Source organism: Equus przewalskii, chromosome 3, assembly GCF_037783145.1.
Source record: "Equus przewalskii isolate Varuska chromosome 3, EquPr2, whole genome shotgun sequence".
NCBI classification, from domain to species: Eukaryota; Metazoa; Chordata; class Mammalia; order Perissodactyla; family Equidae; genus Equus; species Equus przewalskii.
In genome coordinates, this window is record NC_091833.1 from 31132292 (window position 1) to 31158353 (window position 26062).

General features: G+C 61.3%; 2 protein-coding genes across 9 annotated transcripts in view; both read left to right on the forward strand.

Moving 5' to 3' along the window:
* OSGIN1 (oxidative stress induced growth inhibitor 1) overlaps positions 1–12637 on the forward strand; it is a 33677-nt gene extending 21040 nt beyond the window's left edge. The window contains exons 3-9 of one of the 8 annotated variants that reach the window (XM_070612385.1): positions 1205–1331; positions 1649–1894; positions 6126–6230; positions 7465–7601; positions 8465–8656; positions 8784–8950; positions 11318–12637. In XM_070612385.1, the coding sequence (XP_070468486.1) occupies positions 1693–1894; positions 6126–6230; positions 7465–7601; positions 8465–8656; positions 8784–8950; positions 11318–12266 (1752 nt within the window). In that variant the 5' untranslated portion in view covers positions 1205–1331; positions 1649–1692 and the 3' untranslated portion in view covers positions 12267–12637. The remainder of the gene's footprint in view (positions 1–1204; positions 1332–1648; positions 1895–6125; positions 6231–7464; positions 7602–8464; positions 8657–8783; positions 8951–11317) is intronic. The other 7 variants (XM_070612387.1, XM_070612388.1, XM_070612390.1 and 4 more) reach the window with 7 other exon arrangements.
* A 1334-nt stretch (positions 12638–13971) lies between these two features.
* The window catches only part of NECAB2 (N-terminal EF-hand calcium binding protein 2), a 29668-nt gene continuing 17577 nt past the window's right edge, over positions 13972–26062 (forward strand). Inside the window, exons 1-5 of the mRNA XM_070613950.1 lie at positions 13972–14224; positions 16717–16741; positions 22251–22359; positions 24389–24414; positions 24565–24662. Of these exons, the coding sequence (XP_070470051.1) occupies positions 14006–14224; positions 16717–16741; positions 22251–22359; positions 24389–24414; positions 24565–24662 (477 nt within the window). The 5' untranslated portion in view covers positions 13972–14005. The remainder of the gene's footprint in view (positions 14225–16716; positions 16742–22250; positions 22360–24388; positions 24415–24564; positions 24663–26062) is intronic.

Sequence of the window (26062 nt, forward strand, 5' to 3'; positions counted from 1 at the left end):
GCCCAGTGCAAAATGAAAATGTGGAACCTCTTGTTCAAAAATTATTAATGATTTTAAGGTGTGGACAATAGAACGTTAAGCCAAGGGCAGGGCCCTTCTGAGGGTGGGGTCCTGGGCAAAGGGCGCACACCCAGGAGCTTCCAGGGAGGAGAGGGTGGCAGGTGGGAGGGGCCCAGCTCAGGCTGGCCCTGTGCTGGCCACTGTCCCCAGCTCATCTCCCCAGTCCTTGAGACCCTGGGCCACGGACCCAACTGTGCCAGACCCCTCACTAAGCCCAGAGTCTCTCTTCTCTCCCCAGCTCCTCGGGCTGCCCCCAAACCCTCAGTGCACGCACCCCCAGCCATCACCCCCCTGCTGTACCAGCATCCCGCATGCGCATCCTCAGAGGCATCTTTCCGCAAGAGAGCCTCTGTCCCCAAAACAGTCCTGCAGGCAGACCTGGTCCCCTGTGGCCCCCAGGGCCGGACCAGGAGAGAGACATCACCTCAGGCACCAAATGTCAGGAGCACCAAAGCGCCATCACCAGAGCTCGGAGTGTGTTCATGCAATATTTTTAAAAGTCAAAAGTCCTGCCAAAAATCCAGGATGAAACAAAATAGCAAAGTTTTAAATAAAGATAGCATCATTATTCTGATTCTTCTTTCTGCCTCGGGCTGCAGCCCGGCTCCGCACGGCACTGTTACAGATCCTGGCTTTATTTGAAATTTTAATATTTGGTTGATCCTGGATTTGGGGCATTCATTTTGATTTTTTTTTAATTGCATCAAACTATTATTTTCTTGATCACTGAGTGGTTTTGGTGTCCCCTTACGTTTTGCACACAAGGTGAGTGCCTCACTTGCCACCCACAGGCGCCCCAGCCACAGGGCAGGGTGGGAAGAGAGGAGCTGGGGTGACAGTCACATGAATGCTGAAAATAACAGCTAATATGCACTGAAGTCCAGGGGCCAGATACTCCGCAGCTCCCTCCCTTCCTTCCTCCTTCTTGCACGCCCCCTGTGTGCTGAGCACTATTCTAGACACGGGACAAAGCAGACACAGATACACTTCCCTCCCCACTCGGAACCACATCCTGATTGGGGGAGAGAGACAAGAAAATAATATAATAAGTCAGAATCAGCAAAATGGGAGGTGCGCGGTGCTAAAGAGAAAGAAATAACGAAGAAGAGAAGATAGGAAGCGGGGAGCGGGCTTCCCGTCTTAGGTACCCAAGAACGTCTTGCAAACGCCACACGCACCCAGGACACAGTCTAACACTGAGCCCCTGTTGCTCAGAAGAGGAAACTGAGGCAGCTTGCCCGGGAAGGGGCAGAGCTGAGTTCTCAGCCTGGGTAGGTTGGTGCTTTTTATGGGGGGGGGGAGGGGTGGAGAAGGGGGGAGACGCCCTGTGGGACCTGATGGATGAGGGAGCAGAGATGCTCTCCACTTAAAGGGGCCGCCTCGTATGTACGTTGGGCCAAGCTGTCTCTGCCTCCCTTGGGGGAAAAGGCTGGGTTGGCTCATTCAGGAGCCCTGGTTCCTTTTCCCTGACAGAGCCCCAGCGGGGGGGACTGCGGGGCGGCTGTGCCCTGGGGCCGGCCCAGTGGGGCCCCTTTAAGGCTGGCCCGGGCAGCAGCGTGCAGCGTGACCGCCCTCCCCCCCCCCCCAGGAGGGCAAGTTCATTCATCCAGAGGCCCCTGCTGACTCACGCTTATGAAAGTGATTTTTCTGGCCCCGCCTGCTGCCCGCCTCTTCCCAGCCCGTGAAATACCCTCGCGTCCCCGGCCTGCACAGCCTCTTGGATCCCCACAGGGTACTCGGCATCCCGCTCCCACGGCAGGCACCACGACCCCTGGTCCTCCCAGTGCCCGACCAGGCCAGGCTCACCGGTCTCCTGAGACCCCGTGCCCGGCAGGTGAGTGGCCTGGGCAAGGCCCCAGGAGCGGGAGACGGTAGCACGTCCCGGGCAGGGGTGGCCAGCAGGGTCCCAGAGCCAGGCAGGGGGATCCCCCCAGATGGTCCTGAGTGGCCTGGTGTGATTCTGCCACCACCCCCAGGTTCCTCCTCTGCCTCCCGGCCATGCTCATCTCCAGGTGCCTGGCACCCTCAGCCCCACGGCTGCCCTGCTGCCCACAGTTGGAGCACACCCATGCCCACGTGACACTGCCGTTGGCAGCAAAGAGAGGTGTGGCCGGCCCGGGCAAGCTGCCTGGCATCCGAGGCCACTGGGTCCCGCAGCCAGTTTCTCTCCGGGTGCTTCTCTCCGGGTCCCACCTCTCCTGCTCGGTGGGGCAGAGCCCCCCGGTGCCCTGGCCAGGCCTCTGCCCCAAGGCTCCCAGGGCCTTGGCTTCTCAGAGAAGGCTCGGGGATGCTAAGAAGGAGGGGTGGGACCCAGGGAGTCTGGGCAGCCTTGGAGCTCCTGGGGCCCCAGAAGGGAGGCTCCCGAGGAAGGTGATGCAGCCAGGGGGACGCGTGGCTGAGGGCTCCCCTACCAGTGAGCGCTGACCGCTGGCAGGTAGCACTGTGGTGCACAGGGCGCCTCCACATCCTCACCCGGCCACGGCCTCACGTCACTTTCTTGGTGACATTATCCTCATGCTGTTTTCCTCGGGGGGGACTCACTCACCCTCTGACAGGTGTCAAGGGGCAGGATTTGTGCACACGGGCTCGGGTCTCGGACATTCCAGGGCAAGTCACTGCCTCTCTCCAGACCTCGGTTTCTCCCTCTGTGTAACCAGGATAGGAAAACCCACCTGGGGAGGGGGTGGTCTGAGTCCAGTAAGCGGAGGGCCCCCAGGTGCTCCCTAAATGCAGGGACGCCAGTGTCCCCGGGTCCTAGAACAGTTGCGGGTTTTAGGAACCCCCCCAAGTTCCATGCTATCAACTTCCAAGAAACATCATTTGAAGGCACAATGATTTCTCTTTCTTTTATGCTTATTCGCTTCTGTGGATGTTAACATCACGTGGATGTTAACATTTTTCAGTCGACATTTGCCATCTTCAACTAGAAGGACTCAAACAAAAAGTTAACATCATACATTGGGCCATTCCAGCTCCACAGAACTAAAAAGCATACAAGAAGTGGAAATAGTTAAACTTTCAACTCATCCGTTGTAAATAGACAGTGTGTGTGGTTTCGAGGTTAGGGGAGCGTCAAGCTGCTCAGGACTTTAGATGTCTGTGTCATGGTACAGGAAGTGACCTCTCAGGTCGACCTCTGAGTGGTGACCTCATGGGTGTGGCATCCAGAAGCTTCCAGGAGGGAGCACCGGCCTTGGAGTCTCAAAGCCCCCCACCTCCAGCAAATCGCTTCTGAGTCCTCATCTGTGAACGAGGCTCCCACCAGTGTCTTCCTCACTGGGTGGGGGGGGAATTCAAAGGGACAGGGACGTGAAGGGCGCGGCCCAGGGTGGGAGCTCTGAGGGAGCCGGAGGCAGCCTGTCACACTCATGTCGGGCATTCTGGGGTGTCCAGGTAGTCTCGGCCCCCAGGGATCAAATTCTAGTCCCACCACACACTGACTCTGTGACCTTGTGGGTGTGGCCTCCCCTCCAGTGCCTCGGTTTCCCTGTCTGTAGAGAGGGCTGCCAGTGCACAGGAGCTAGTGCATGGGGAGCCTTTAGCCCAGGCATCACATACATCCCCATTGCTGTCATTCCTGGGGACAGCGAAGACGAGGCAGGGGGGCCCCGGGCCGTCTGAAGGTACCAGCTGAAGGCGGGGGGGAAGCGCTCTGGGAAGGACAGTCCCACCCCCAGGGCCACCAGGCACACCCAGCGCCGGCGGTTAGTGAGAAACTGTCCCCTGCCAGCTGGGAACGTCAGCACCATGGCCTCCCTCCCCACCACCAGCGCTAGGACAGAGCTGGGGGGTGAGCAGGGATGGACACACATGCTACACTGTCAGCCCAGCCAGGAAGGGCCCCTGGCGGGTGCTGTCACCCTATCACATGGCAGCCGTCACAATGTGCTCAGGGGCACGGAGAAGGCTCTGGAGCAGGCCAGCCTGGGCTGGAATCCTGCTCGGCCTGTGCGAGCTGCACAGGGCTGTGAGAAGCCCGCTGGGCCTCAGTTTCCCCATCTGTAAAGCGGGAGTGATTGGAAGCGTACTTATAATAACCCCGTTAAATGAAGATTAAATTAGAGGATGTGTATAGAGGGTTTCGAACATGGCTGGCACCCAGCCAACTCCGCAGAAGTATGGAGATGTCACTGCCCACTGTTGTTGTGATTATTATTAGTGGTAGCTGTGTCACCCCAAGTCCCCTCCCCAGGCAGACGGCACCGCCCCACAGGGAACCCAGCATGGAGAAGGCCGTGTGTCCCCGATGTCACTTGTTATCTCCTCACGGAGAAGCCGGGGGGCACGGGGCTCACCCAGACGGCAGGGGAGGCTGTCGCGGGCCGGGCCCCAGCTGAGGGGAGGAAGGCTGTTCCCAAGGAACCTGACATGCCACACCCGCTGTGTGACACGGGAGACATCCTTCATCCTCTGAGCCTCCCTTTCCTCACCTGCCAGACGGAGGTGACGTGGCTCACCTCTCAGGCGCAAGCTCCTCGCAAACTGTAAAGAGCTGTCAGAAGGTCCATTGTCGCTGTGCGAGTGACACCTGCGTCCTCTCGCCAGCCTGTCTGGGTGGTCGTCTCTCGTCCGTCTGCTCAGGACCCGTCCGGCAGTGGACACTGGTGTTTCTGTCGCTCTGCACACGTCACAGGCTGTGTGCTTTGCCTGTTCAAGATTTTCAAAACAACGTGAATTCGTTGCCCACTTTTCCAAAGCAGAGAATTCACATAAAAATCCAGATTTCTGCCTTCTCTGGAAGAATTCTGGAGGCCAGTGACTCTGGGCCCCATCACGGCCGCTCTGGGTGGTCCAGCCCGGTGCCCACCCACCCACTCCTTTACCGTGAGTGTGTGACTCTGTGATGCCCACTGGGTCTCCCCAGGACAGGCCGAGTGGCATGCATGGTGCACACAGACAGCCTTGGCACTGGTTAAGTTGGGTTTGAAGTCAGCTGTGTGACACTGAGCAACCGTGCGCCCCCTCTGAGCCCCAGTTCACACATCTGCCAAGGGGGCTAACTGACGACATTCACTGGAGGTGCTTCCGCGCGGGGTCAGTGTGAGGAGGACAGGAGGAAAACCGTGTCAGATGTCCCTACATAGTAAGTGCTCAATGCCCGCCCATGCCTCGCCCATGCTGTGGATGCTGCCTTATGGTCCTCAGGACAGAGGGCTGCTGGATGGGAGGGAGACCGGGGCCCTGTTGGCGGGGTTTGGGGGACACAGGGAAGGTGGGTCTGGTTTGGGGACGTGGGGGAGGTGGGTCCGGACTCTCCTCCGGCCCCAGCAGCTCTAAGAACTTGGTTTGGGTCCCTGTGAGCGATTTGAGCCTGTGGCCAGCAGGGGGCGCCGGTGCTCCAGAGACGACAGGTTTACAAGCATTTTCCCCAAACCGAGCCCCTCAGGCTTGGGTTTACCGGGCCCACCTGTTCCAGCCCAGCCCACCCCCGCTCAGGCTGCACGCTCTGCTCTTGTCCCAGGGGCAGACTGGCTGCAGGCAGGCGCTGCACAGACATTACCGCTTGTCCCTCAACATCCCTGCAGGCAAGAGACAATTATTGCTCCCACTTTACAAATGAGTAAACTGGGACCCAGAGAGGTCCAGGGAGGGGCCCACGGTCCCCAGCAGGGAAGCACCTCTCCAGGGCCACGTGATGGCTCCAAAGTCCACGGGGCTACACTGAAGCCCCGACGGCTGGATTGCAGGGTGGGGGCTATGGCCGTCGCACCGTGCTGGGCAGGGCTCCCCGGGCTGGGCAGACGAGGCCTCGTGGAAGGTGGATGATAAGCTCCGGGCACTGTTACCACCTGTCGATGAGATGGGGAGAGCGAGTGAGGCTCCGAGAGACCAGGCGACCAGGCTGCGCCAGGGGCCCCCGCATAACTGGGGTCCGGAGAGGGGTCGGGTCGGTTTGCCCTGGAGCGGTGTGAGGAGGGGAGAAGGGGGAGGGAGTGGCATCCTGTTCTGCCTCAGGGAGGACCTTGAACTTCACCCTGAGGGCCGCAGGAGGCCACCCTGTAGCTGGGAGTGACTGCGTGACACCCACGGCTCACCGAGTGGTCCTCCCTCCCCTCTGCCTCCAGGTCGGCTGCCAGCCCCGTGCCCCCCGCCAGCCACAGCCATGAGCAACTGGGGGAAAGACCACCTTGGCACCGGCAGCTCGGAGCCCCTCACGGCGGTCATCATCGGTGAGTGCCACTCAGGGCTGCCCTGAGTCCCTGGGGTCGGAGGTCAGGAGCCCAGGCCGGCCTTCCTTTACAATTGTCGTCCTTAAAAGTGGCCACGGAGTGTTGGCTGTGTGCGCGGCGCTGTGCTTAGCAATTTAGAAACTGTCGTCCCACGTGATCCCTCCAAGGACCCGCGAGGCAGGAACAGAAGCATCTGCCGAGGCGGCCCAGCGAGAGTACGGGGGGACTGACCTTAAGCCTGCGCCCGCGCTAGGCGCCCACGTGAGGGTCCTGGGGTCCTGTCCTTGGGTCCACAAAAGCAGGGGACAGATGGCCCCTCCCTCGAGACAAGCATCAGGCTGAACCACATGAAATGGCCATTCTTGTAAATCAAAAACGGCTGACCAGCATGATTTCATACGGTTCGTCCCCATGCTATCCTGTGCATGGGGAACGTTCTGGACAGCGCAAGCTAAGACGAGGGGAAAGACAGATAAGAATGGAGGCGATGTCACGAGGTTTATTGCCCAAGTGCCACAGGTGAGCGGTGCAATTCGTTCAGACCTGGGGGCAGGTGGCCCCCCAGGTGGCACCCCTCCTGAGCACCCACAGGCCCTGAGCTCAACCCTGAGAGCATGTAGCAATCTGTATTATAATATTTTACTTGCCCATCTGAGCGACTGGACTGTCAGCTCTGGGAGGATGGGACTAGTTCCTAGTGATCTGAGAATGTCGGTCGTGTTGCTGTGTGACCACAGGCAAGTTACTTAACCTCTCTGTGCCCCAGCTTCCTCCAAGTATAAAAGAAAAAAAAAGAGTAGCATGTACCTCACTAAAGTCATCAGGAGAGCTCAGTGGGGACAGCGGATGCCCTTCTGGGCTTCCTAGGGACCTGGTTCAGCAGGAGAGCTGTCAGCTTCTTCTTGTTTGGTTTTATCAAAATCCCTTGACCCCAAGCTTGACCCGTAGCCAGCACTCCATAAACACCAGCAGTGATGACCCCTGCTTCCTCGTTGCTGGAGCGGCACACAGTGGGCACCCAACCATCGCTCGAGACTTTGTTATTGACTGTCATCATGCACAGAGCCCAGCACACGCCAAGGGCTTAATAAATGTATTTTCGTCTTTATGAATGAAAAGCAAATCGATGAATGAGTCAGATCAAGACCAAAGCCCTCGGTGGCGGCGGGGAGGGGGGGGGCGGTCTCTTGCACCTAAAAGTGCCGCCCTTTGACCCCGCCCTCTCTCCCCCCAGGCAATGGTCCCTCGGGCATCTGTCTGTCCTACCTGCTCTCCGGCTACACCCCATACGTGAAGCCGGATGCCGTCCACCCGCACCCCCTGCTGCAGAGGAAGCTCGCCGAGGCACCTGGCGTCTCCATCCTGGACCAGGTGGGCCCAGCTCCGTGGGGGGCACCCCCTCCCGGGAGACTCCCCCAGCTCTCCCAGGGCGAAACCCAAAATACCCATTTGTTAGACACCAGACCAATCACGGAACAGGAGAGGCCTGACATCAGCCTCGGAAGTTGTGAGAGACCCCAAGGCAGCAGTGACACCCCAGCTGGCCTCGCCGGCCCTGGACCAGTGTTCTAAACAGGGGACGACTTCGCTCTCCAGGGGCCACTTGGCGACAATGCCGGTTGTCACAGCTGGAGTGGGGGTACTTCCGGCTCAGAGGGTCGAGGCCAGGGATGCTGTTAAATGCCCTACAACATACAGGACAGCGCCCACCGCAAAGAAGGAGCCGGCCCTAATGTCAGCAGGGCCAAAGTTGAGAAACCCCGCCCTCGATATTTGAGTCCCACTGCCCCCTGCCCGAGAGCGCTTCTGAGTCCTGCCTCTGTGCCCCTGCCTCCCAGGAGGCCGCTCGTTGTCCACCTCCCCCTTCAGGCCACAACCATCCTCCGAGGCTCCCACCCACAAGCTGGGGATGAGGAAGTAAGCCGGCATTTTGTCTAGATGGGCATTTTTCAAAATGCCTCCCACAGGACACTAGTTCCTCATTATAATACGCAGAGAAAATGTTCCTACTCCAGTGAGTCTGAGAGACGCTGGGATTGGCAACATTAAACAGGTTAATGACAGCTACAGGCCTTGTCAGAGCCTTTAACGTGCTGCTGGGCATCATCTCCTTCGAGAGGCGGCATTTCCCAAGCTCATCTGACCCCCCTCCACCCCCCGATATTAGGGTGGGAATGCAGGACCAGGGGGCATTTCCCTGGTGGCCCCTCTGACCTGCATCCCCCCAAACCCAGGACCTGAATTACCTGTCCGAAGGCCTCGAAGGCCGGTGCCAAAGCCCCGTGGCCCTGCTCTTTGATGCCCTCCTGCGTCCAGACACTGACTTTGGGGGAGACATGGAGTCCGTCCTCACCTGGAAGCACCAGAAGGAGCGAGCCATCCCCCACGTGGTCCTGGGCCGGAACCTGCCCGGGGGAGCCTGGCACGTGAGTGGGGGCTGGCAGGGGTGCGAGGGATCTGGGCCGAATCTCCATGAAGTCTCTGGGGTTGAGACTCTTCCTCCCCCCCCCCCCCCGCCCTTCCTCTCCCTCTCCCTCCTCCCCTTTCTCTCAGGCCTCCACGCCCCCCAGCCTCGAGTCGGGTGGGGGCCGGCAGAGGCCTGGACCGAAGGACTCCTCTCGCACACAGTCCATCGAAGGCTCCATGGTGACCCTGAGCCGAGGCCAGTGGATGGGGCTCCCAGACCTGCCGGTCAAGGACTGGATGCGCAGGAAGCGAAGGTACGGCACCCCGGAAAGCCCAGGGCGGGGGGCAGGGAAGACCCGGGCCCACCCCCACGTTGAGCCCAGCAACCGGAGGTGAACGGGCTTCGGGGCTCATCTGGGGCACCTTCCTCTTACTCCAGAGGGGAAACTGAGGCTCAGGTAGGGAAAGGACTTGCCTAGGACCACAGGAAGAGTGAGCGGCAGAACGGGGCTCGCCCCAGGACTCCCAGTCCAGTGCTCCCTCCCCCTGCCACACGACCCCAACTTGGCCTCCCCCTAGCATCCCAGCCTCCAAGGATGGGGTGACAGCTGGCCTCTGCCCCCCACGCCCTGCCCCGTGCCTCTGGCCCAGGCTCCCCAGTCCTCTGGCCTCCCTGCCACCCCTCCCGCTATTCTGAGCCAGGCCTGGAACAATCTCTTTCCTTCTACATGAGCAAATAGGATGCACTTCTGTCTTTTGAAAAGCTTTTGCATTAGAAACATAACCACAACACAGACAACAGAGAGGGGAGACAAGTCGCCCCAACCCCCTCTTCTACCTGTCGCTGTCCTGTCTCGGGATCTTTTCTCCTCATCGTGTTTCCTGCTCCATCGTGACCGCCCTGCACGCCTCCCACCACCCTGGGGATGGGGCTGAATCCTTGAACGAACGAATCCCAGTCTCCCTCATCCTGGGCCGCAAGGTGTTAAAGCTGCCCGGTGCCCCAGGGCAGACGATGCCACCAGGGTGGCGTCTGCCCCTGTACTTGAGGCCCTGTTTCCTCTGCCCTCGGGGGCCGTGACAGGGGGCCTGTCACCCCCACCCACCTCAGTGTCCACCTCTCCAGGGTTCACGGTCTGTCTCTTTGACACAGACTTTTCGTCCCTGCAGATTTGGTAGGAAGACATCCCGGCTTGTTAGTGATGTGTTTGCTAACACACAGACAGGATTTGAGTTACATTTGTGGACATACCCTTTCACATCCTACTCTTAAAATTGGACACGTTGTCATAGCATTGCATGTGGCGGCTACACAGCTCAAAACCATCCTTTACACAGCTGCCTAATATTCGCGAGGGAGGGCCAGCATCTCCACTGACCACCCCCTACCTGTCGGGGCCAAAATGCAGGACAGACGGGTTCCCTGCCCTCGTGGTGTGGACACAGTCCCCAACCACGGCCCAGCCATGGGGCATTCATTCTTGCCAATGTGCATTGTTATAAATAACCTCCTACGTAGCAGCTTCTCAGGACAGCCCTTTAAAACAGTTTTTACTAAAGCAGAGAAAGAGAAACGACAAACCCACAGAAATCAATTCCAAGTTCCAGTTTCAGTAGCAGACTGATGAGTTGGGCAGGCTGGAGTGGCCTTGGGGGGCTGTGGTCTGAGCCCGTGACAACTGGTGGTGTGGGCGTGTCACGCAGGATTCCCATTAACTGAGTTCATCCTTATCAATATGTGCACAGCTGGGGAAAGCCACTGACCTGCGGCCACACAGCTAGACGTAGGGAGGAGCTGAGGGGAGGCAGAGACGTCAGCCACCAGCGCCCTGGTGCAAAGTGGCCCAGAGAGGGTGGTGTGACAATTACAATAATAAAACCCTCCCGCTGTTACTGGGTGAGCAAAGCGCTGTGCTCGGGTTACTTTTTAACCAACTTCTTTACTGAAGCATTGCCCACGTACAGGAAGCACAGAACCCACAGGCTTACAGCGGGTGGAAATTCTCGCAGTGAACACGCCTGCGTCCCAGCCACCAGGGGTCAGCAAGCAGAGGCCCTGTCCCCAGGAGCCTCGTCCTCCCTCCCAGCCACCGCCCCCGCCTCCTCCCCAGAGGTGACCACTTTCTCGACCTCTAACTCCATGGATTCATTTTGCCTCTTTCTCAACTCCATAAAAATGGAATCCTACCATATTTATGTGGAATATCATTTAATCCTTCAAGGCAATAACAGTGGCCGATTCTTACGACTCTTACACGTCACTCGCCAGCCGCCAGGTTCCATCCTCACCTCTGTTTCTAGCATCATCCCATCCTCTGCACAACCACACAAAGTAGGCACCATCACCATCATCCTCCCCACATTGCAAAGGAGGAAACTGAGGCACAGGGAGTTTCAGGCACACAGCCCCTCCACGGCAGAGCCAGGATCTGAACCCGGGCCGTCTAGCTCTGCAGGCCACACTGTGAACCCCACCCTGCTGAGGTACCCTTAGCCCCATTCTACAGAAGAGAAGACTGAGCGGTTAAACCACGTGGCCAAGTCCTACGGCGGGTGGGTGGCACGGCCACTGTCCGCCTCCAGGGCCTGACACCAGCCTGGTCTGCCCCCAGCCCACCTGATGGCCCCCCACACCCCAGCCCACTCTCTGACACTCACCCTCCTGTGTCTTTTCCCCCCAGAGGCCTTCGCAACAGCCGGGCCACGGCGGGGGACATTGCCCACTACTACAGGGATTACGTGATCAAGAAGGGCCTGGGCCCCAACTTCGTGTCGGGTGCCGTGGTCACGGCTGTGGAGTGGGGGATCCCTGAGCCCAGCGGCTCCGGGGCCCAGGACCCCAGCCCCCTCTTCCATGTGAGCGGCTTCCTGACCGCCGAGGACCGGAGTCAGCAGCCCTTCTCCCTGTGCGCCCGCAACGTGGTCCTGGCCACGGGCACGTCCGACAGCCCGGCCCGGCTGGGCCTCCCCGGGGAGGCCCTGCCCTTCGTCCACCATGAGCTCTCGGCCCTGGAGGTGGCCACACGGGCAGGCCTGGTGACCCCGGCCTCGGACCCCGTCCTCATCGTGGGTGCGGGGCTGTCGGCGGCCGACGCGGTCCTCTATGCCCGCCACTACAACATCCCTGTCATCCACGCCTTCCGTCGGCCCGTGGACGACCCCGGCCTGGTGTTCAACCAGCTGCCCAAGATGCTGTACCCCGAGTACCACAAGGTGCACCAGATGATGAGGGAGCAGTCCATCCTGTCCCCCAGCCCCTACGAGGGCTACCGCAGCCTCCCCGAGCACCAGCTGCTGCTCTTCAAGGAGGACCGCCAGGCCGTCTTCCGGGACCCCAAGGGCCTCCAGAAGGTCTTCGGCGTTTCCCTGGTCTTAGTCCTCATCGGCTCCCACCCCAACCTCTCCTTCCTCCCCGGGGCGGGCACTGACCTCGCCGTGGACCCTGACCAGCCACTGAGCGCCAAGAGGAACCCCATCGACGTGGACCCCTTCACCTACCAGAGCACCCAGCAGGAGGGCCTGTACGCCATGGGGCCGCTGGCCGGGGACAACTTTGTGCGCTTTGTACAGGGTGGGGCCCTGGCCGTGGCCAGCTCCCTGATGAGGAAGGAGGCCAGCAAGCCACCCTAGCACCCAGCCTGGGATCCTCACACCCAGGCCCTAAAAAGGAGGGGAGATCGCCAGAGCCCTGTGGACACAGGGCCCATCCCAAGATGCCCCAGTGAGGGAAGGGGGCCTCTCCTGGCAGGAGACAGGAGCGGCCACAAGCCTGTGCAACAGGCCTCGCCAACGAAGAGGAGTGGGGACCCAGGCTGCCCGCACTCAAGCTGGGGCCCAGGGGGAACAGTGGCTGCAGGCCAGGGCAGGCCCAGACCTAGGAGTGGGGCGAAAGCTGCCAGCGGGAGCCGGGATCACCAGGGCCAGCTGAGCACGGAGCCAGGAGGACTCCAGGCCCGGCTCCTTCCAGAATCAGGTCCAAATAAAACCAGCGCCTGCCTCCACTCATGTGTCTGAGGATTCTGTGCTTGGGGAGGGGCCCAGGACCCAGGGCCCTGCTCTGGGAGCTGGGGGGAGGGTGGGCACAGGGCCATGTAGAAGGAAGTCCTTGGTCTGGGGGGTTGGGAGATGCAGGATGGTGTCCCAAGTGGGGGGCAGCCGAGTGGGAGAAGGTGAGAGCACAGCTGTGTAGAGAAGTGGCAGGAGGGTGTGTGTGAGGAATGGGCTGCTGGAGAGCCTTCCACAGCCCTCCTACCCCTCCAGCCTAGTCCCTGCCCCTCTCCCACTCCATCCCAGCATACTGCCTCCTTTCAGTCCCTCACCAGGCTTGTACCTGCCACAGGGCCTTTGCACAGTCTGGTCTCCAGCTGAGGGCACTTTCCCTCCTCTCTCCAACTCCTCCTCTTCTTCCACTCTCTCGGCATAGGGCTCACCTCCTCTAGGAAGCCTCTTCTGACACAGACCCCTCCATGGCCACATGGCCACCAGGGCAAATGGCTTATGGCCCAAGGGGCCACATCTTCATTGCAATTCAGTTGTAATACCTCATTCATTTGGGGAATCATTCCAGTACCTGGCTCCGCCCACTCGGATGTAAGCTCCCGGAGGCCAAGGACCCGGTCGGTTTTGCCCATGATTGGAACCAAGCGTCTAGTGCGGGGCCTAGCACCTAGCGGGGGCTCCCTAACCAACCCTTTGGACCAGTGGCTAGATGGATGGATGATGGTGGACGGAGTGTGACGGGAAGAGGATGTTCTGGGGCAAAGCCCGGTTCTGGGCGTTGTGCAATGGGAGGGGGAGGTCTGAGGGGGCGTGCACGCCCGCGGGAGCAAAGAGTGGGTGTCGGGGGGGAGTGACGGGGAGCCCGCGCGCGTGGGCACGGATCCCGGGAGCGGGAGCCGGCAGAGGGCGCTCCAGGCTCGCCGGACACCCGCGCTCCGGCCCCTGCGGCGGCGCCACGGGTAGGGTGGGGGGAACCTTCGGGAGGGCAGCCCCCAGGGACCCCCCCCAGCCACAGCCAGACCTCCCCCAACTCCGTGCCTACTGAACAGCCCCCTCCGCGGCCGGCCCGGGTCCCAGCCCCGAGGCCTCATGCCCCTGGGGGCAGCCCCCTGCCGCCGCGCCCGGCCGCGGGGGGTTGGGGGGGTGAGGTGGACACGGGGCACGTGGCTCGGGGTCCGGGCGGAGCGCCCCCCCCGTTCCCCGGAGCCGGCCCGTCCCCCGGTGGCCGCGGCCGTGGGGGCCGAGCGAGGGAGGGCGGGGCGCGCGGGCGGCGGCGCGGGCGGCGCGGGGTGGGGGTCGCGCGGGGGCGGGCCGCGGGCCGGGCGGGGGTCGGCGGGCTTCCGGGCGGTGGCGGCGGCGGGCGCGGCGCGATGTGCGAGCGGGCGGCGCGCCTGTGCAGGGCCGGCGCGCACAGGCTGCTCCGGGAGCCGCCGCCGCAGGGCCGGGCGCTGGGCGGGCTGCTGCGCTGGGTGGGCGCCAGGATGGGCGAGCCCCGGGCGCCGCTGGCCCCCGACGCCCCCGCCGCCGCCGCTGCGGACCCCGGCCCCGGCCCCGCCTCGCCGCGCGGGGGCACCGCCGTCATCCTGGACGTGAGTACGCGCCGGCCGGGACCCGAGCCCCCTCCTCCCCTGGAGACGACCCCGACGCCGCCCTTCCCGGTCCCCGCCGGGACCCGCGTCCCCTCTTCGCTGCGCAGAGGACCCCCGGCCCATCCCGCTCTGCGCCCCAGAGCGCGAGCCCCCAGCCCCTCGCGTCCCGGCCGGTCTCTGTCTCTGGACCAGGACGACCCCTCCTCCCGTCCCCTTCCTCCACTTCTCCGGACCCCCACCTTCCCGGAGCCGGGACCCTGGAGCCCCTCGACCCGGCCCCCACCCCCTACTTCTGTCCTGGCCAAACCCTCATCTTTCCCCCAGCGCCGCACCTCCCCCTTTACCCTCGTCCCTTCCCGGGACGGGAGCCCCCTTTTCCCCTCCACCCGGATCCCTGCTGAGTCGCTACTTTTCTCAGTCCCCCACCCCCACCCCAACCCTAGCTCCGGGGCCACCCTTCTCGTCCTGGCTCTAGACTCGGGAGCCCTGGTCTTCTCATCCCCAAAGACCCTTTCGCTCCGACACCGCCTCCTTGAAAGTGAAGCCCCCTCCCCAGCTGTTCGCCTCCCCTTTCGGTGGAGTTGAACCACCCCCCAGGCACCCTGAACCGGGACCCCCTGGGCTCCCTCCAGCCACCCCACTCCACTCCGAGGCCCCTCTGTCCTCCATTCCCTTCCCACCCTCCCTCTACTCGCCCCCCATCCCCTCTGGGACCCAAACCTGCACCTCACCCTCACCCCCACTCCCCTGGGCCGGAGGGAGATTCTGCAGGGTGGATGGTCGCTGCGTGGGAGACTTCCCCTGTCCTGCTGGGAGGGAGGCGAGGGGCTTCATCCTGGGGTCCCCCCTTCCCCCACAATGAGAGCAGCGCGGTGGGATGGGCATGTCCTGGTGAGGGTTCTGTGTGGTGGGTGGCCGGGGCATGGGGTGCTTCTCGTGTGCCTGGTGGGCTTCTGGGAGAGTTGGGTGTGTGTACTGCACATCCCTGTGAGCGTGGGGGAGCGTGGGTTTCCTCTCTCCTGGAGCCCATCGTGGACTCTGGGCGGAGAGGGCTGGGCAGGGAAGGGAGAGCTGTGCTGTGAGTGCCCCCAAACACACGCACACACAGCCACACACTCGTGCAGCTGGCCCCTCTCTCTGGAGACCCCAGCGGAGTTCACACCGAAAGCCCTGGGGGGCAGGGGTCCCGAGACCTAGGCCTGCCCTTGCAGGAACGCCTGGTCCGACCCCGCCTGATTCTCTCTGCCGGTCAGGAGGTGGGCTGCGAGTCCTCCTCATGCTGGCTGGGCCCCGACTCTGAGCCTCCATTTCCTCATCTGGGAAATGGGGTGATGAGCGGGCGTGGGGGGCTCACAGGCTTGTGCAGACTCCCTGAGCCACATCCGCTGTGGTCCTGTCACTCACTTGTTCAACACCCAAGCCCAGAGCAGCACCTGAGGGTGGGACCCCCGCCTCAGGGACCTTGCAGTCAGGAGCAGGGCTGTGGGGTGCCCAGGCTGACGAGGGCCTGGGGGGCGGTCCCATAACTGCCTCCCTTTCTGCCCCAGCCACGGTGGCTCCTGCCCAGGATGCCGGAGTCGGGGTTCAGCTGAGGGAGGGGGGTGATGTTTGAGAAGCTCTCCCTGCTTCAGTCTGTCCCAGCCTCAGGTGCTGATAATGGATGCCCACCCCATTGCTTGGAGGGATGGGGGCATCTGCCCTTGGCACCAAGGCAAGGACCCAAGGTGGGAAGGTCACAGGGGCTAGTGCGTCCCCCACCTCCTTCCATCAGCCTGACTTACCTGGTCCCAAAAGTAGCAAGAGGAGACTGATCTGGTCTCAGCTCAGGCTTAGGGGGGAGGGGTTGGGCTGTCCCCTCCCCCATGCGTCCATCCCCTCCCCCACCCCCTCCTGATGCAGCCAGAACTTTGCATCTGCAACTAGTTTCCTGGCAGCCTGCTTCCACCCACTCCCCCACCCCAAAAATAATCCAGTCCTGCCCGTGGCTGTTCCAGGTGCCAGGCCCCGAGGTTCTGTTAGCGGACCCCTTCCGTCAGACCTAACCCACCCTCCCTGGAGAAAACCCGGGCTCCCGAGGGGTTCTGGGAGAGGTGTGATGGTGTAAGGCGTGTGGGTGCGTCCCTGGGACACAAATTCTGAGTGTGCGACTGAGCATCGGACAGTGGATGAAGCCGCGGGGACCGATGGCTCTGGACGTCCACCCGCAAGCATGTGGATGGCCATGAGCCTGTCCACGCGCGTGTGCGTGCGTCTGTCCGCGTGCCCGTGGGCAGGCAGGCGGCGCAGAAGGGAGAGTGGGCGGCTCCTTCCCCGCGGGCGGCTGGGGGCCTCCGCCTGCCACATCCCTCCCCGGGGTCTCCCCGCGGGGCGGGGGAGGGGGCCTCAGCTTCCCCAGGGCCCCTGGGACGGGAGGGGTCTCAGTTACAGTGCGAACCTCTGGAGGGCGCCTGCCGCGCCCGGCTCCAGGCTGACTCGACCTCTCTTCTCTGCAGATTTTCCGACGTGCGGACAAAAATGGTGAGTTTCCCTCCGGGGCGGTCGCCTGAGTGAGGACTTGGTTCTTTCTGTCCCGATGCTTCAGGGAAAGGGCTCAGACACAGGACATGGACACCCATGAACCTAAAAGTTAAGAGTGCGGGACCCTGAAGTCAGAAGGTTGCGTCCTGGCTCTGTGCTTCAGTTTCCCCATCTGTACAATGGGACTCCCAGAGTTCTTACTTAGTAGGGAGGGATGCCGTGAAGATTCAACCAGTTGATGTCTGTGTGGTGGAGACGTCTTGGTCGTAGTACATACTTGGTGTACGTTAACCCTTACGCAGCTGGGCTGGATCAAGGCAGCCCAGGTGGGGGTCCAGAGACCACCCTTTGGGAAGCTCCCAGCCTCACTCACTTCTTCACAGGCCTGGGCACATCTCCTCCTCACAGCAACCTGCTGCAGTCGGTGCTGTCAACTCCATAGTGGCCCAGAGAGGTTAAGTGACATGCCCAAGGTTGCCCAGCCACAGGAAGGCAGTCAAGGCTCTCCCGCAGACCCCCGGCACTTCTCACCACATCATGCAGCCTCCCCAACAATGTGAGCAGCACATTGTTGTGGCCAGTGCATTTATGACACTCCACTTGTCCTGACTTCTTGGAACAGCTCCACCCTGCAGGAGGAAGGCAGGGGGTGGTGGTGGGTGGGGGAGAGCCTGAGAAGTTTACCAAGCCCTCCTGAGCCTGAGGCTCCCCGTTGAAACAGAGAGCGGTACGACTTCATCTAAATACCATGGTCATTATTCTCGGGCCCCAAGCACTCTCCGTGCGCTTTAACCAGGGCCCCTTCCAGGCCTCAGTTTCCCCATCTGTAGAGTGGGGTGGTAACCCCTAACCTGTCTCTTGCCCTGGGCTGTTGGGGAATTGCAAGGAGGCAGCTGAGTGACAAACTTTGATAAAAAGAGAAGCAAGCCATGCTCCGTGTTTGTTCGTTGAGAAAACGCTGATTGAGAATCAAGGCCTGTGCTGGGGACAGATGACCTGCTGCCTGTCCCCATGGGCCCTCAGGTCCCCCAAAGCATCAGGCCCCCGTGCCTCTCCCATTAGGCTACAGTTCATGGTGGTGGCTCTAGCTCGGGGCCCCAGCACCTCCCTCCCTCCCTGCAGGGGGTTGGTGTGGACCTGTCCCCCAATGGTGCTGGGCGAAGAAGAGGCTTTTGGGGGTGGGGGGTGCACAGGCCTGGGCTGGAAGGCAGTTCCAGGGCTCTCCATCTCTTGCCCCCTATGCCTGGGCGTGACCGTGGACCCTCCTAGGCCTCTTGGGATGAAGGACCATTGGCAGCAATTCCATACAGAGGAAGGAGAGAGATGTGGGGGGACCTTCAGTGGCCCTGGAGAAATGGTTGTGGCATCGTGTCCTGAACAGCATTAAACATCAGGGACGTGGTTAAGGGCCTCTAGCATCTTCACTGGGCGGCCAGCCCGGGGCTGCATGGCCACCGCCGTGTGCTGGCCGGGCCCCTCCAGCAGGTCGCGAGGTCTTCACAGGTAGGAATGCAGGTTTGTCCGTGTCATGGGCCCGATACCTGGCACCCAGCAGGTACTCAGTAAATGTCTGGGCTTACGGGGAATGGCTTTATTCCTCGGTGGGAGCGTAGCTGTGCGTGCATGTCACCGGGGTGCAGCCGTGGGGGTCCGCCTGCGGGTCTCCGTCCGCGCTGTGGAGTGTGTACACCGCTGCAGGTCTGGGGGGCCGTGCTCTGTGACTGGTGCTGCACTTCCGAATGTGTGTGTGTGTGGGGGGGGGGTCTTTCTGGTTGTGCGGCTCTGTAGGAACTTTTGCAGAGTGTGTGTGTGTCTGTGTGTGTGCAAGCTTGCCTGTGTGGGTGGGTGGGTGGCACGCTGGTCTCCCTTCAGGCACAAATGGGGTTTCATCCTCCTTTCTTGTCCCCCTGTCAGAAGCCATGTTTCCACCCCCTGAGCACAGCTGCGGGGACCCTCGACTTCGCTTCTGCAGCCCCCACAGAGGCCGAGCTCACCCCTCCCCTTAGAGCCTTCAGTCTTCCCGGCCACCGCCGAGTGGCTGTGGCAGGTTGTCACCAGGGTTGATGTGGGTGTGATGCTGGGTCCGGGGAGCTTCTGGAGCCTGTGAGAAGGAGGTGGGGCCCCTCCTCTGTCCCAGGGAATGGCTGGCTTCAGGTCCTGGCTGAGCCAGCTGCCAGCCCAGTGACAAAGGCCAGTCCCCAAACTCTCCGGGCCTCAGTGTCCCCATCTGTAAGTGGGGATAATGATAGTGGTACCCACCTCAGGGGGCTGTCAGGAGAATGGAGAGGGGCGCTCCGGGCATAGCAGGCTCCCTGAGAGGAATCTGAGCCCTGGGACCGGCTGATGAGGTTCGACCGCCCGGGAAAGTGGACCCTGCTTTGTCAGCAGGTGTTTGACTCCCACCCAGCGCTCCACGGGGAGCTCCCCGTCTCGGGGAGGCTGCCAATGGCCGCCGAGCATCTCTTCTGCACCAGGACTTCAGTAGACTTTCTCCTTTGATCTTCACTCTGCTCCCCTGGGATGGGAAGCATCACCCCCTTTTTACAGCCAACGAAAGCCGGGCTGGGAGCCAGCCGATGGAGGACTGCCGACCCTCAGCTGGGGGCCATGCAGGCCCGTCTGCCTCAGCCCAGCACAGCCTGAAAACGTCATTTGGGGTCGGGGGAGGAAGGGGCGTGAGGATGGAGGGACGGAGGGATGAAGGGGGGTGGAGACGTTCATAGAGAGAGAGCAGCACACACACACAATTGTGTAGCACACCGAGCGAGATGCGTAGGGGCAGAAGATGGCGGGTGGTTTAAACCAGGCTCAGGGCTGGAGTGGAGGCCTTTGGGATCGCGGGCTGGCCTGTCCTGTGGCTCCCGGGGCAGAGACTTCTGCTAGGAGGAGCAGCCCGGGCCTGGCTGCCGAGGGGAGCTGAGCATGAGGGGCCTGCCCTCCGCGTGGGCCATGAAACCCAGAAGGGTGGTGACGTGTGGCGCTGGCAGAGGAGTGAGGGCCAGGCTGCGCTTCTCTCCGGGGACACGCACACTAGCAGGCTCCTGGCGTTTGAAAGGTCGCTGCGACAGAGGCTGAGCTCATGCTAATTAGTGAAGACACCTGCAAACAGCCCCACTCGGGGTCCTTGCTGGCAGCAGGGGTGCCAGGCCCCTTGTCTAATTGGGCAGAGGCCTGGGTGGGACATGCCGCTCCCCTCGTTAGCTGATCTGGGGTCATTAGGGCCACAGTGGGATATTACAAGGAAAGGTCAGCCGGGAAGGCTTTGTGCTCAGGTGGCCTGGCCGGCCTCTCTCTGCCTGTTGTCCTGAGTGCAGACTGGATGGTGGTGCCCAGACAGGCAGGAGGAGGGGGAGGCAGGAGGAGAGGGAGGCAGGGAGATGGCAGCCAGGGGCAGACCCCTTACTGTGCCCATGGCAGACATGACTAATCAATCACAGCACGCTTCCACTGAGTCCAGACTTGGACTTTTCCATGGAGCCCTGTGGCTGGGGCTCTCCCCACAAGACGCTGCCCCGGGTTGGCTTTTGAGCATGGACTCAGGAGCCAGATGGCCTGGGTTCAAGCTCCAGCTGTGGGACCTGGGCAAGTCCCTTAACTGCTCTGTGCCTCAGTTTACTGCTCTGTAAAATGGGGGCGGTGGTACTGCTGATGCTGTGGGGTGTTGTGAAGACTGAGTATGCAGCAGGAGCTCCGTGTGTCTGCATCTCTGCACCATGGTTCCTGGTTTATCATGGGTCTTGCCAAAGGAAACTTGGAGAGTCTCCCCTTTCACAGAATGCAAACACCCCAGCCTTCGAGTTTCCGCATTTACAGCTGGTGTCACGTGGTTCTCATGGCTTCTGGGTCTTTTGTATGTGGAGCTGGGGGTCATTGTTTGGTTTTCGGGAGGCACTCTTATTTTTGAAAGTCACAGGTTCGTTCTCCCTCTGCGGCATTGAAGCCTGAGCCGGGGTGTCGAGGCACACGGGGACAGCCCCCTGTGCACATGCGCACACCTTCCCCCTCTCTCCCAGCCCCTGATACTTTATGGCTTATGCAACCAGAGGAGACTGGTGGAGGGCAGCTGTGGCGAGAGGTGAGGCTCTTCCCCTCCTGAGCTCGTCCCTTTGCCCCTCTTTGAGCCCCCATAGAGCTGCTGGGGACAGAGATAGAAGCTCCGGAGTCTTGACAACATCAGAACGACTTCCACTCTGGGCCCAAGTACGTCTGCCATGTGTGGTTGGGCAGGTTGTGCCCTGCACAAGAGCAACTACCGGCAGGAACTGGGGGCCTCAGATCCAGTCTGCACTCCGCTCCCAGCCCACGTGCCCTGACACTGGGCTCCATCCCACACCAGCCCTGAGGGGCATCTCTTTGTAATCCACACAAAGGTGCCATGTGGGCTGGCAGAGACTTTGATTGCAGACTGGCTGGAGGTAATAGAAGGGGGTCTGCGTAGAGGGGCTGGGGGTCAGAAGTGTCCTGGGCTGGCCCTGCTCCCTGACCTCCTCTGCCTCCCACAGACTCGGCTCCTTTAAGGAGCAGCAGGAACCGTTCTAAGATCACTGAGGAGAGGGTGATGGCTGCAGGGGGGTGGGATCAGCTGGCAGGAGTTCCCTGGCAGGTGGGCGCTGTGGGAGGAGCTGAGGGTGGAAGCTTGGGGACTGCCACTCCTCCTGTCACTGCTGTTCTGCCCTGAGCCCCTCCCTCAGTGGCCCATCTACCCCCCACCCATGAGATCATCCTCAGCAGATGGTGGTACCCGGGGCAGGGCGACTGCAAGTGGAGGGAGAAGAGGTGAGACGGAGGGAAATGGGTGGGACAGGTCGGTACATCGGCTGTGAGCCCGCCCCCTCCCCAGCCCAGAACCGCAGCCCCCAGCCCCCAGGAGGGCCGGGCACCTCCTTCCCTCGTGGTTTGGCATCTTCAGGACTGTGTGTATGGCAGTGGGAGAACTCCGTGCCGGCTGTTGGCAGCCGTCCCACGTCAGACCGTGCGAAGGTTCAGGCCTGAGGCTTGCCGTGTGGATGGGCAGCATGGAGAGGGCTGGTTCCCTCTCGAGCATCAGCAGCTGAGAGCCAGGGTTGGGAATGATTGACATGTGGGGAGGTTATGGGGCATTCGGAAGCAAGGGAGAGCGGCCATCAGACTGGCCGGCTTTGGACCTGCCTCTCAAAGGAGTGCCCCCACCTCACCTGGTGCCTTCCTCCGGGCGGTCAGGCTAATCGATGGAGAGGTGCTCTCCGTCCATTGAGTGCCTGATGGCGAGCCCCAGCACACTAGCCGCTGCTGGTCGTCGTCTGTGTCAGTGTGGGGATCATCTGTACTTAGGGGCTGGTCTCTTGGTTTGGGGACCAGCTGGATGGGTCTGCTTCTCTGTGCCCTGGAATCTACAGGTCCATTTGGGAGTCAGCTGGGCGGGTGGGGATTATCTGACGGGGCGTATCTGTTGGTTGGGAACTGTTTGGATTTGGGGACGTCCTGTCTCTTAGACGCCAGCTGCCCTCCCTCCGCCCTCCCTTCTTTGCAGATGACGGGAAGTTGTCGTTGGAGGAGTTCCAGCTCTTCTTTGCAGATGGCGTCCTCAACGAGAAGGAGCTGGAGGATCTCTTCCACACCATCGACTCTGACAACACCAAGTGAGCCCCATCCACCCACCTCCCCCGTCGCTGGGGAGGAGGGGCATCTTCCTTCTCACCCACGGCCCACTCCCCATTTTCCACTCCCCTGGAGGATCCAGAGACCTGAGAACCCCCAAACCTGCTCATCTGAAAGTCAGCTCCGTTTAGCCCCCACGGCCCCCCGTGATGATTGGGGAGTGGGCAGATTGATGCTGCGCTGGCAAGTGGGTCTCTTCTGAGCACACGTGGCCAGGCAGGGAGGGACCCTAGATTTTGCAGAGTGTGCACAAGATAATGAAAAGGGGATGTTGGCAGTGACGTTGGCCTTCTGCTGACCCCAGTCCTGACCCCACGCCCCGTGCTTGTTCCCAGTCCCAGCGGTAACCCTGTGACCTTGAGCCTCACCCATCCCGTCTTCAAACAAACCATAACCAAATCCTGATCCTAACTCTGCCCTCGACCCTGCTTCTAACTCTGCACCTTTTCTCCAACCCGATCGTAACCTGAACCTGCGTGCGTCCCAGAATCATCCAGAAACTCCAGACATCCAACCCATCCCTAAATCTAGTGAAAGCACTCATTTTGCTCAAAGTTACCCCCTCCCACCCCAGCCTTAGCTCCAGCCTCACCCTTTCCTTGGGTTCCCCAAGCAGGATGAGGCCCAACCCCCTTCTCCGCCCCACACCTGGTCGCCTTCCTCAGGCCCACTCAGGTGATGAGGGCCTGAGTCATGAGGCCTGCTTGGGGCACTTTTGCTCAGTTGGCGTCCCCTGAGACAGGCTAGAGGTGGTCTGGACCAGAAGCTGCCATCAGGCCCATTTGCAAGGGACCCAGCGCAGTGGTGGCCTGGACCCCAGACTGGGGCTGAGAGTGTCCTGGGAGGTGGGCGCTGGGGACCAGGGTGGAGCAGGTGGAGCGAGTGTCCTTGTCCAGGAGGCCACTAGAAGGACACAGCTTCCCCAGGGAAGGGCTGTTTGGAGCCAGATGGAATTTCTGAGGGTTCCTGCAGCACCCCGCCCCCGGGAGCTTTGAAAGGGCCAAGGCAGGTGCCTACTGATTTATTGATTCTCACTTGGGGCCTTTGGCATCAGGCCAGCTGGGGGGAGGGACACGGAGGTGCTGTTTGAGAATTTAACCATGAGAGTGTGTGAGGGGGGCAGGGTGGACTCACCGTTAGAGAAAGTCAAAACTCTAAAGGCCTCTAGGACTGTTCTCCGACATTCCCCAGAGCGTGAGCGGCAAGGGTTCACTCTTTGGGTGCTACGTAGGCTTTCTGCCAAGAACAGTTCACGCGGATCAGAAAGATGGGGCAAACGCTAGTTCAAGCACAATTAAACAGGCCTCCTTTCTGCAGGACTTGTCAGAACCTTTAGTATGCGATGTGAACTGAGGGAACCTCCAAGACAGAGCTAGCAGGGCCTCTGAGCCCAGATTCATTTGGCCCCGGGAGCCATTTCCCAGAAGGGTCTTGTTGAACCTGGGTTCCCCCTCCTCTCTCAGTGAGGGAACTGGGCCCCGAAAGGGAGGGTTATCAGAACCCGCCCCCAGCACGCCCCACCCTCGCGTCTCTGTCCTGAGGCTGCTGCGCGCACCGTCGTCACCCGCGTGGTGGCCTTCTCGTGCCAGCCTCCTCCGAGGAAGGACGGGATCCTTCTCCACCCTGCAGGGATGGGGATGCGGGCCCCCGGGCTGGGGCGAGAACAAGGAGGGCTGTCTCAGGACCCTGCAGGCGGGGGTGCCCCGGGGCAGCGCATCACATGAGAGCTTTATTGACATCCCATAATCGTCAGGGGACCCTGTTCCTCTCCCCTCCCTTTTGCTGGCTGAGGACGTGGTCGCAGACCTTGGGAGGGGAAACCTGGTGATGGGGTCAGACAGACGTGCAGACAGCGATGGAGTCCTGCTCCGTCCTTCAGAGGGAGCGGCATCGTTTACCTGCTGCACCCTCCGCTGTAAAGTGGGGTGCCCGGTGCCGGGCACAGGGTGCGCCGCGTGGGGCAGGCCGGATGGGCCTGCTCTGAGTCTCCCCCCTCCTCTCTCTCGGCAGCCATGTGGACACCAAGGAGCTGTGTGGTAGGCACCCGGCTATGGGAGACCAAGACTGGGGTGGGGGTTGTTGGAACTGGGGAGAGCCCATGGGGGGCCTAGGCGGGATTGGTGGGAGGGCCCCGGGGGAGGGGAGAATCCTCCTATGACCCGTGACCTTTGCTTCCCCTTCCCCAGATTACTTTGTGGACCACATGGGGGACTATGAAGATGTCTTGGCCTCTCTGGAGACCTTGAATCACTCTGTCCTGAAGGCCATGGGCTACACCAAGAAGGTCAGCGGCCATGGGTGGCCCTGGGGGTCCCAGGCCTGAATGCTGGTTTGGTTTCAGATTTTCTCTAGAGCATCCTCACCCATGGGTGCCTGGATTTGTGATGACAAGTGTTGGGTGGGCCTGGGTCTCGGGTGGACTTTACTTGGGGCTCTTAGAGGGAGCTGAGATAAACTGTGAAGTGAGGGGAGCAGCTTGGTGAATGGCCCTGTCCAGCCAGTGTCTGGTTTGGAGCGTGAGGCCCTCTCCCAGAATCAGGCATGGTCCTGGGATGGAGAAACAGAGCTGCAGTCACCCCCAGCCCTCCAGGGTCCTTGGACAGGTGTCATCCCTGTCAGTCTCATGCCCTCCCACAGCAGGGTTACCCGATGGGAAGGGGAGGGTGAGGGGCGGGTTCACACATCTGAACTTGACCAAGGAATCTGATGGTGTCTGGGAGAAAGGGTGCGCGTCCGGGAGGGAGACGTGAGCTGGGCGGTAGAACCAGTAGGAGCAGGGGTCGGTGCTGAGCTAAGGGCTTCCCTATGTGCCCGGAGGGAGACCTCCAATGTGGTGTGAAGTCTGCCCACAGGCCTGTCGCCCCGTGTTTGCATGCGTGCCCCGGGGGAGGACAGAAGGCAGGGAGACGGGGCCAGCTTGTGGGCTGGGCGTCATTGTGCCTTCTCCGTTGTCGCTCAGATGGGCAGCAGCAGCCCATCCCCCGAGCTTCATGCCCCCTGAGTCTACACCCCCGCGGGGCTGGCGGCTTCTGGAGAGACAGGCAGCTGTGTTCCTTCTGTGCACCCACAGAGAAGAGGGTACTAATTTTCCTGAGGACCTCTGCAGCCCCGTGGGGAGCTGCAGTCACCTCCCCCATTTCATAGCTCTGGAAACAGGCTCAGAAGGGTGAATCCTGCAGCCAAAAGCTGCAGGCTGAAATGAAAGGGGAAACGGAGTCAGGGACCTAGCAGGAAGTAAGGAGCACAGCATGGGACTCCAGGCCCACCCAGGGGTGACTGGAGGGTCAGTCTGCCAGGAGCGGGGGCAGCCGCTTGGGCACACTGACCAAGGCACACAGGGAGGGATCTGGGAGCTGGCCACACTGTGAGGGACACATAGATGCCCACGGGCGGGCGTGCAGCCTACCAGCAACCTTGAGCTGTGGGAGCTCAGAAAAGGCCATCTGCTGGTTGAGGCCGGAGAGCTTAGCTGGTAAAGTCAGCCAGACCTGACTGAAGGACCCCGAGCCAGTCTCTTCCCTTTCTGGGCCTCAGTTTCCCCGTCTGTGAGATGGGAGCATTCACCTTATAGAGTCCTTCTGAGGATTGAATGAAGGCAGGCTTCTGAGCTTCTCCAAACAGGGCCTGGCACAGAGCGAAGGTGCCCACCAGTTTTTATTATTAGGCTCCTGTTGTATGCCCAGA